Source organism: Filicampus tigris, chromosome 11, assembly GCF_054856515.1.
Source record: "Filicampus tigris isolate MCC_2025a chromosome 11, RoL_Ftig_1.0, whole genome shotgun sequence".
Lineage (NCBI taxonomy): Eukaryota > Metazoa > Chordata > Actinopteri > Syngnathiformes > Syngnathidae > Filicampus > Filicampus tigris.
Genome location: NC_141227.1, coordinates 15,194,195 through 15,205,670, shown reverse-complemented (window position 1 = coordinate 15,205,670; position 11,476 = coordinate 15,194,195). Strand labels below are relative to the sequence as shown.

At 39.4% G+C, this 11,476-nt stretch overlaps 1 protein-coding gene across 1 annotated transcript in view; it reads right to left on the bottom strand.

Annotated features, from left to right (window-relative positions):
- Nucleotides 1-3,279: 3,279 nt before the first annotated feature.
- The window catches only part of LOC147139903 (zinc finger matrin-type protein 4), a 61,706-nt gene continuing 53,509 nt past the window's right edge, over nucleotides 3,280-11,476 (bottom strand). Inside the window, exon 7 of the mRNA XM_086045907.1 lies at nucleotides 3,280-6,157. Coding sequence (XP_085902033.1) covers nucleotides 6,136-6,157 — 22 coding nt within the window. The 3' untranslated portion in view covers nucleotides 3,280-6,135. The remainder of the gene's footprint in view (nucleotides 6,158-11,476) is intronic.

Below are 11,476 nucleotides of genomic sequence, written 5' to 3'. Positions count from 1 at the left end.
TTATATATTTTTTCCAGAAATTACTTTCAAAAATGTATAATGTATTGTAATATAATGTGTAATGGACATATAATATAAATGCAGCATATGGCACATTATCCAAAGTTATTTTTGATTTGGTTCTTTTTCTTTCACGTTATCAGAAGCAATTGTATGTTTGTAATCAAGAGACGGCTCAGTGCTTACTATGAGTGGGACATGTCTGTCTGAGCCGCAGTGTAGTCAGAAGACCTAACACAGTACACTGCTCTGTACATTCACTCCTCTTTCTTGCAAGAACTAAACTAAAAAGACAACTCTTGGGTTTTAGTATTTATTGGAGTACATCGAGTGGACCGCTATGAGACTTTGAAATCAAACGTACCACAGTTCAGTAATTATGCCTGTCATAAAAGGTAATGTTCATTCTTTAGTCAATTCAAATTTTATTGAGAGCAAAGAGTGATTTGTCTGCAGATGGTGAAAAGGCGTTAGATGGCGCGTCCACTTCATAATGATTATTTTATGGCTGAACACACATCTGCACACTCACACACATACGCACCTACACACACTCAAAATTTGCTGCGTCTCAAAACTCAGACAGACACTTACATAGACATCAATATGCAAGATAACCCACCTGTGCATTAAACACGCACATACACACAGCCTGCCTGTGAAGGTGTCACTGCAGCGTTTTAATTAAAGCTCCTGTCCCGCGCTGCGCAACAACAAAAAGCTTTTTACCGGAGGAAAGCTTTTGCACTTGGCAAAGCGTCCTCATTTGAAATACAGCGAGAGACATATTTGGATTACCGCAGAAGCAGAACGTCTGCGTGAGTGGAGAGAGAGTCTTTGTTGGCTTTATTTGAAATTAAGCTTAAAAATAATTATCATGTGGTTACATAATGACTCTGACCTTGAGTCACAGAGGCGGACGTAGTGGCTTCTATTTAACAGCAGTAGTAAAATTCTCGCATGTTGATGTTTTATTTGACCTTGTAGGCAGTGGGTTCTTTCCACTTGTAACTCCAACCTGAAAGCAAAATATACTTGTGCTTTTGTTTATAACCAAACCAAAAGGTACAATTCACTGCTAAAAAAAAAAAAAAAGTTTAGGAAGTGACAACGTTATAGGTTGTTGTGCATGGTTTATGCCAAAACAGAACAGCTTAGGCCTCCTTTCACCAACAGCATCATCACAATTGCTGCCATTGGACATCTTATCTCTGTCTGCAAGTATTAGCATGAGATCTCTTTGGTTTTTGTTGGCCGTTTCAGACTGCCAAACTCCATCCATCCTCTCAAATGCCAGGCGGGGCTGTGGGGTTGAACCGAGGAGGGTTGGGGTGCACGGACAATACTTTTTGACAGGGACGGTCCGACAGGCACTGACAATGAACAGCTTTCTATGTGGAGAGGGGTAGTGAAGTGGAAATCTGTTTGTTGCTGTCCCACTTGGGCTCGCATCACCGTTGTTGACAGCAACAGCCAGTCGCAGTTGATGGCGGGCTTGATGCTCCGGGACCGGCCCGGAAATACACCGGCCGTCAGGGAAAATTTACATATTGTTCAAAATTCACAATGGCCATCCCGCCCCTGGCTACACTTCTAATGTAATACACTTTTTTTTTTTTTTTTTTTTTTTTACTAATTGCGCCCCATGTCAAGATATGCTTTGGGCCGCTAAACATTTTACGGTGGACTGCAAATGGACCCCAAGCCATAGTTTGGACACCGCTGACATTCATTCCAAGGTCTTGTGCCGGACACAATAAATAATAATAATAATTTCTTAACTTAAAAAAAATTGAGCATTTGTAATCAGTCTGCCAAAACATCACATCAACGCATAAAAATATCTTCTTAGTTGTCATATTTAGTGAGCAACAATTTGCTTCCAGTAGGCTCTGACGCATTCGCTCCGCAGTGTTGTGTGCATCCATGTTTATGTTCCACCCAATCTTCCTTATTTCTCTTCATTCCTCCACATCACTCATTTGTTTAAAAGAAATAACAAAGATTGAAAGATCAATCAGTACTGATACACCACAACTTAATAAACGGTTCCCCCCATCCACAGCCGAGTAAATAACCGCCCCTGTCGACTGTTTAAGAAAATATGGCATTTGTTGCAAACTCTTTAATACTAGTAGTCTGAAAGTGTTCAATAATCACTAAAGGTATTTGAGTGTAAATGCAACATCATCCATCAAACACTCTCCAAAGAGCCGAACTGTATGCAGCCAACTGCAGAGGGAGTTGCCCACCTGAGGTCATCAATATTTATGAACGTGATACCTTGCTCCAGGAGGGGTGACCTTATATTCGCAATCCCACTTACTTATAACACACATAGGCAGGATAGCACAGTGCAAACGACATGATACCGTCTTGAATGTTTTATTCAGCGCATCTCCTATTGGCCATTGAGAATGCACAGAATCTCCTCGTTGCTTGACTTCCCCTTGCTCCCTTCATCACTCTTGTTTTACTCAAATGAAATATAAGAGCGTTAGTAAACACGTCATTCACTTATCCCTTGACTGCGTCCTATTGGCAGGTTGTGTTCTTTGTCACCATTTATTGAAAGCGCGCACGTCTTCTGTGACGAGCCACAGCCGCTCTTCCTCAGTCTTCTGCAACAGCTGTGTTACCATGGAAATGTTGCTGCAAGCGCCAAGCTTTGAAGCAGTTCCCTCATTTGGAAACAAGCAGAATATACTTTTTCTAATCTTCCAGCATGCTTGCCGCCTTTTCTATATTCAAAACAAATCACATCCAAGCTTTACGCTGGATTTGCATTCAGCACCACATTTTCTCCCACTCTCCGTCAGAGATTATACTGCGCCTGGGCAAAGTATGCTCTGGGGGCCACAAATGGTCAAATATGTGATGCTTTTATTTTGAAAGGTGTGCTTTTATTTTACGTGCATGTGTTGACACGTGTACAAGGAAGGTAGCGAGCAAGATCTACGACTTGCCGAATGTTTTGTCAACTTTGCAACATTTTTGCTGCATTGAGTGACTTTTCTGACCCCTCTAGCAACTGCTGTTGGCAGCAATGCATACCATATCTACACACATAACAGTTTATTGAAACAATACAATGTGTTTTTTGAAAAAATGCATGAAATCATATACTGTATGGACAAAGTTGAGGTTAGCATATTGCCTTGTCCCTCGGCAAGTGTTCCAGTTTTTCATGTGACCACTTTGCAAAATGTATTGGGCACCCCTGGATTACAATGGAGTTGAACCTTATTTTTTATGGGACAAAGAGAGAAGATATTTGACTGTAGTTTCGATGTTGTATTTTAATCCATCAGTTTAACTCCAGCATTGTAGCCAAAATCCCTGCATGTTAGTGCAGTGATTTTCGATTATACACTCAAAAGGCAGTTTATTCTCATATCAGTATATTTATTTATTTTATTCAATAAGAAGAACACATTTCCCTCATCACCCGGTGGCTTAGTGCAGAGAAACAATATAAATACAAAATCCTCATAAATCTCAATACACAGACTTGAAGCTACTGCTTATTTACACAAAACATTTTTTTTTTGCTTCTTTTCCGCTTCAAAACAGTCTAATTAGAGAAGGTCATTTGCAGTTCACTCTTCTCTCACAGAATGCACAAAGAAAAACATCTTCTTTTTTTTTTTGTATGAGTGAAACGGATCTCATCCGAAAACAAAAAATAGTAGCTTAGTGTAGTGCTTTGCCATTTCAGTTCTCCATTCAAACTGTTGGCCAATGTCAGACCGTGTAGCAACAGCACAGGGAAGCGAAGCCTTTGCCCCTCTTAAAGTGCTACAAACAATTAAAAATTCACTTCACAGACACTCTGATAAGAGGACTTGCACAATGTTGACAGTTTAGGTATCAAAAGGTGTCACCTTTCAAGAAACAAAGGTGAATCTGTACTAAAATTTGCCATCTTTGTTGCTGAGGTGTGAGCCATAATGCGTTATTAAGCTAACACTAGAGAGCAGCACTATTGCAAAAATGTGCAAGCAATCTACGCAAAAGAAAAAAAAAGCAAGTGAATCTTGCAACCTTTTCCATGCATTGAGATACATTATCTTTACACACTGACTGCTACATAGTTTGCAAGTGATGTTTTTCCTCTGGCTCTAGCAACAGAAAAAGTTAGAATACACGTTGCCCTTTTCAACAGACCAGGGTAGTTTTTTGTTGCCGCCGGACTGCTTCTGACATCAATATTCAGCTCTGTAGGAATGTTTTCACTAGCTTCAACTTGAGCTTCCAGTTGAAAAGTTGAAGTCATTTTTGTGCTGCTGTTTGTCTGTCTGCTGTCATCAATCCAAGGCAGCATTTGATTATTCAGAATGACCTCAAAGTTGGTGTTGGGTCAATCGTTTGGTTGGAGTCCTTTCCGTCCTCTGGAGTCATTGTCACACAATATGACATTTTCATGCAAGCTGAGGTCATTAGGGGTTTTCTTGTCCTTGGATTTTTATGGTGTGGGCCTGAGTGGTTGTCACGTGGTGTGAGAAGGAGCCCAAAGTGAGAACTGGATCAGGATCCAAACATTTGGTGCACTCGATAGCTTGATACTTCATCGTAAATGGTGTTCTATGGCCATCATTTTAATATACGGTTTAAACGAGATGATTCATACACTGGCCAAATGATGAGTTCAATGTTGATGTGTTGATTCAGTTTCTAGTAGTTGGAAAGTGGGAAAAAACTGTCGTGTTAAGAGGTACTGAGGACAGATATTTCATTTTTTTATGTCCTGATATTTTTCATATTCCCAATCAGCCGTCATTTTCTATGCAGCTTATCCTCATCCTGTTCTGTAGCCTATCCTCGCTGATGTTACTCAAGCGTTCCTCCTTTTCTACTCACGTCCCTGCATCGGGTAAAAAAGATCAAATTATTTTATTCTCTCAATATTAAAAGGTCACAAAGAAAAAAAATAATCCTGAGGTACAAAGACATTGCCAAATGGAACAGCAAAATCTTCATTTGAAATCACGCAATAAAACATTTTGCGTTTGTGTGGTGGAGTGAAAAAGAAATGGGGCAGAAAACCACAACCATGCAAATGCTGAGATTCCACAAAAATGCCGAACGAAATTACCCTAACTATTAACTATTAGCGCGACATTTGCTCTGCTGTAACAAGTGGATCACGTAAAAGTGAAGCTGGCGTCTCATGACAAGGATAAAGTCTGCATTATGGAAGTATTTGATGTCTGTAAATTCAGAATTTTGCATTTCGGTTCATTTCAGTATTGGACTATATAGTTTATATTCCGCAGCACCCTGTAATGGTAATTAACTTTTCTTTTTTTTAATTTGGGACTGAATGTGAAGCTACCTCTTGAAAGTGGAGTTAAGTGCTCTTGTTTTACTTCTACAATGTTGCAATGTGTGACTCACTGACTGACCGGTATCCGATCGGGACTCGGTATCGGCAGATACTCTGTAAATATTATTTACTATTTAAAAAAAAATGCTTACTAATATTTAGACACCGGAAAATGAACGCCTCTGCAGTTGAGTGAAGAAATGTCCCTGGCCACTATTTGCCAAGTTATCAACACATTCCAGACAACTGTATGTTTTGGTCATTGGAAAGAGTATGAATAATTTATAGACAAGGAACTTTATGACTAAATGTAAATAAATTGCTAACCAAGTCAATATTTTAAAAAATGTAACATAGCTTTTTTCTAAAAAATCTTCGCAAAAAGACAGCCATTCATCAAAAAGTATATCACTTTTGAACATTTGGCCAGCATATAAATATTGTATTGTAAGTAACATTCTGGGCATTGACATCATTAGAATCCAGGACTGTTTCACACGAGTTGTTTTTATTATTATCATTATTAGTATTCTTATGATGGTATTATTATTGTATATGGCAGTCCACAGCCACATAGCCTCTGGTCACTGTCAGTGTACAACTCATGTCAAACAGTGATATCTCAAGAGATATCATTTTAGGTCACAGAATTGGAAAAAAATAAATAAAAAAACTCACGCGTGCAATTTGCCGAGGTGTGGACGTACGTCTCGGGCAGTCACACACACAAACACACTCACACACTGTTCAGTTTGTGACATATGGCAGGATTTCTGAAGTCCGCTAACTCCACATCTTTCTTGAGCGGCTCACTGCTGTTGCTGCTTCAGGCTGCACACGGATAAACACAGAAAAGAAATTTGTTAGTCTTGTTTGGTGTCTGAGGTGGGCTAATGTGACAAGAAATTGCCATTTTCGCCAGGGGCAACATGGATGAAGCCCACAAGCAAAGCAATTCTGTTTGTAGCACGCTCAGGATCACGGCAAGCAATCTCATTTTTTTCGAACCATGTCGCATGCCATTCTTAATCTAGTGCATGACTGCAGAGCAAAACAAAGGCCTGGAAGGTTAAGTGTTGACACTAATAAGAAGAAATCAAATGCATTTTCATATTCTATGTGAGCCATTTAAACACCATTCCCCTTTCCAAATATTTCACCTGGCCATACCTGAAATTAAAACGAGCACAGACGCAATGCACAAATCCTTATGTTTTATTTTCACTGGAGTTATTGCAATTACCGTAAAGGTGGCCCTTTATCTAAAGCCGCTGATTGTTTGCCATAATGGAAGTCGCCGTGGCTGCATTCTGCCGTGAAACAAAGCACCTCACACTTAATTCAAAACAAAGAGATGAATTACGCCGGAGAAAAGCCACTTAATCAAGCATTTTTAATCACATTTGGACTCCCTGCAGAATAGTGAGATTTAAAGGATCCATTATTGCGACTAATCCAGATCTTTGGAGTGCAGCTAAATTTAATAAACAGCAGGGCTTCTCAACTGGTGGGTCGTAACCCCAAATCGTTTCGGGTGGGGTGCTGACAGCTAGTTTTGTTTATTTATTTATTGAATGAACGTCCGCCTTACGCATTCTCCATACGTTCTTTGTATTTATGAATAGGGGAAAATGTTTTGTTCTATTGCTTCGGAACAAAACCTTGATTTTGAAAAATCCAGTTTTGCTCACGTTATGTCCTGGGTTTATAGGTAATTAATGATTCAAAGGAAAAATCGTATTCAGATTTAGCAACTTTATGATGCATCCACCTTATTAATTTGTTTTCATATAAGATATACTGTATTCACCTTTACACATAAATTTGTCTTGTTCTTCCCCAGTTACTTTATATTGCTCTTGGAAAATGCTATTTGCACATGTAAATACTTCGAATGTTAAAACGATGACATATGGACCTTCAAAGGTTATTTTTGAATAGTATATTGTTTGCTTGGTTATGTTTCTATTAAAGTGGGTTCCTCTGTAGCTTTGAGATTATGTTTGTTTTAAGTTATTATGTAAAAGTGGCTGGGTTCTTTTGACACAATGCACATATCCTTATGTTTTATTTTCACTAGAGGTACCGCAATTACCGTAAAGGTGGCCCTTTATTTAAAGCCACTGATTGTTTGGCATAATGGAAGTCGTGATCATACAGTGTAATATACGTCTCTTTCTGAAGTAGATAAAATGGTGGCGATGGAAATTTGATAAATAGTCAGAAAATGGGAAATGAGGCTCCAGACAGCCGAAGGGAATATTTAATCATAAGCTGCAACATGAAAGTTAAAAAAAAAAAAAAAAAGCATAGGGGTGCTGTGGTTGATTTTCAACTTTGTATCAATTCAGTATGAGGAAGAGATGGAAGAGACTTTGGAAGTGGGTTCATTGTCGGGGCACCCTTGGTGGCAGCCTCACTTTGAGTTCCAACTGCTAAACTAAACTGTAACTTAAATGCTGCTCAGAATTAAGATCTAACGCAATAACACAAGCAAACTGTGTTCAACATTATGAAAACTTGTGCTGAATGCAAATTGCACGTCTTTTTGTGTCTATTCCGTCTAATACAAAATAGAGCAACGACCAGCCGTGATGCCTGATTTAGTCTGTTTTTTGTTTTTTTTTGTCAAATGTCTGCCTTAGTCTCTTATTTAGGGATATTTATCACATGTTCAGAACAATGCAGTCTTGCCCTCGGACTTGAGCCTGAGGCACTAAATGCATCCTGACATGTAGTAAAAGACAAGGTGTAGGGACCACTGGTAGAACAACCGTGAGCAGTATAGCTGCTGCCAGCTTTTATAAAGCCTGTGTCCAAACATTCCAATTAGGACGCAGTGGAGTGGTGCTATTTTCCCAATGTCCGTTTTACGGGCAGATGGATGTGGGGCATTTTATTCCATACGTACAGAGGCAAACACTCTCCTCGTGTCTAACTTTGTTGCCTCTGCTAGCAAAGGTGAAAGCAAACAATTCGATGTAAATAGTTATATGCCTCAAAAAATAATTCTGTGTCGCATGGCTGTTGTGACATTACAGACAGAATTAAACTAAGAGACTATAATACAATGGGGGAAATTGACGGGCCGCTAAAATCTTGGATGAAAATAAAGCCTTTTCCAAGAACATTGGGTCTTCAAACATGACAAAGACCTGAAACAAGCTGTCAGGGTAACAAAGGAGTGTCTCAAGAAGAAGCACATGAAAGCTGTAGAGTGATCTAGTCAGTCACCAGACGTCAAGTGGATCGAAAACAGATGTGGCAACCCGGTGGCCAACGACAGGAAACATTCCTTATTATTAAATGAAGCTTCTCCTCGTGATTTTTTTCAAGTGGTCAGAATTACAAATTCCGCATACTATCAAATAATGATTTCCTCTATTCTATCAAACCTCCCCTAGTTTCTCATGGTCATCAACTTTGATAACAAAGAGACATTGTCCTACTTTGAATGCAAGTCCAATTACTTTATTTTATCAGTACAGCCCCACAAAAGCCACATAAAATGTAAGAAAAAGAGAAACATGCCCAGATATATCAGACCAGTTTGATATATGAATCAGGGGGTACAATGAAAGGACAGAGGACAGGGAGAGTTAATAAAATCAATGTAAAGTGCACTGCAGCGAGGTGATGGCATACAAAAGACGTGCGGGTCCATTTTAAGTCAAGGTTTTAAGCCCATAATCTGTCCCTGAACCACGCATGTGTGCTGTGAGCTATATGAAGATGAGAACATGAAAGCAATAGAGATCGTACACTCAGGAAGTGAAGGTCACCTTGGCACCCGTCATCTGTGTGCCAGCAACAGCATCAGTTGCTACAGGAGCACACAGCCGCGAATCACGATTAAGGTGTGCCACACGTTCGTTCTCTTCTTCTTAATATTGGCATGAAGACGTTCGATGGGCTTTGGGCTGGGATATTGTGTGGGTTTCTTCTTTCAGTCTCCTCTTCAGGAGATGAAATGTGTGCTCTATTGGGTTAAGGTCAGGTGAGTGACTGGGCCAGTCCTTAGACATCCACTTTTTCCCTCTGATGAAGTTCTTTGTTGTGTTGGCAGTGTGTTTTGGGGTCATTGTATTGTTGCATGATGAAGCTTCTCCGGATTCCGTTTGGATGCGGTTTATTGTAAATTGTCAGACAAAATGGTTTTGTAGACTTCAGAATTCATTCTGCTGCGACTAGATTGCTGGAATCGACCTTTTCGATCCAAAGCTTTTGGAGAGAACTGGACGGATGCTGCTGTTGCTAATCAATGCAATGGCAAAGATAGTTGCCTGACTGAGCAGTTACGGGTGGAGAAACACAGCGCTGCTGGCAGTTATTATGCAAATTCATACGACTGTTGCGTAACAGTGGGCGAAAGTGCTAAACAGCTTGCTCACAGATACTTTTTCAGAAATAGTCACTAAACAAAATGTTTACTTGGTTGTTTAATTTCACACTTCATTGGTGGACAAACACTCCTAAGACCTTAGTATTTGTATCCAAGAAATTAAAAAGACAGTTTAACAATATGTCATCTTTTAATAGTCATGATGGAAAAATGTGGCTTGATTTGGATCAAAATGACATTGCTTGCATTATTTTTATCAGGCTTTTGGTATTCAGAGATCATGGTCATATGTATATCAAGGTAAAATAAGTAATGTGTGCTCCCACCAAGACAGTAATACAAGAATGTGTGTGCATGGCAGATGAGATACAGGATAGCCAACAACATGACACACAATTCCGAATACATGTACGCAGGCCTTTCCATTAGCTGGTCAGTCCCGAGTGGTTTAGCACTGTAATCTCTTGTGCTCTCTGTTGCCCCCTCCCTGCGCTCTGCCACCACCTCCTAATAAATGTACATTAGCTGGTTTTGCAGTTTGTGTGTACGTGCCCTCTGTGACACAGATGTCAGATAATTAGCAGGGTGAGTAGGATAAAAGGATTGTCCTCCTCGACCTCACCAGCACACCCTTAGGGGCTTTCGTTAACGTCAGCATCAACATTGCACTTTGGCACAAATATACAAGCACAATCTGTAGACAACACTTACAAAAAGATAATGTTAGGCCAGAGGTCAGAATCATATTAGCACCCAGCATGCAGAAGCTATTTATTCCTCGCGGGAGATGTAAAAGTAATTGATTAGTATTATTTCGGCTGTTATTTCGGACTTTGTACTGAGTTTCTCTATTCATTCAAAATGGATGAATAAAGTGTCATATTGGGAAAAATTAATAAAAGATGGAAAATAAAAATGGGCCTACAACTCATCCTTACTTAAAGTTTTTGATTGGTCTTCATACCGCAGTATATAATGCCTAAGGAGGAAGTATTTTAATGAATTCCAACATACTGCACCTTTGCACTTATGAGTTCAGCTAGCCAATAGTCAGGCTTCTTTTAAAGGTGCTAACACAGACCGCCGACATACCGGCAGTCAGTGTTTATGCCACAGGCTCTCGCGAGGGAGCAAAGAGTGCAAATATTATTTGTGATATCTTTTACTAATGCAACTGCAGAAAAACAAGTTAGATTTGCTAAGATTCTAACTTCCTAGAAGAGGTAGCAGAAACTTTTTTGTCTACGTTTAGAATTCATCAAGAAAGAAGGAAAAGTGGACACAATTGTTAATATGGCCTGCTGCGGTTGTACACCATCAGTTCAAGTAAATCTAGAGGTGCATCTTGCATAGGACAAGAGGATAAAAGTATCACAACAAGAAGCTCAGTAATTCTAATAAACTAAATACATTTCTATTGTATTCAATCCATCAACTTGACATCAGTTTGTGACAGGTTATTTGCGACAGACACTTTGTTTTCCAAAATTGAGTAGAATTGAATTCATTTTAATTGGAGTGAAACACATCATACTGGAAGTAAATCCTATTGATGATAATTGGAATGAATCATATTCTAATTGGCATGAACCATATATGAAATCTGTTATCATAGTTGAAGTGAATTGTATTGTGGGGGAGTTTAAGTGAATCATTATTCACACACCCTATTACAAGGGTCAGGCCCATGGTGCCCATGGACACCAGGTAGTAAACAAGAACTACATAAAGTAAACAGTGGGACTGTTCCAAAACAAATTCACAAGTGAAATGACAAGTGAAATGTGTCTAATTTTTTAATCTACCCC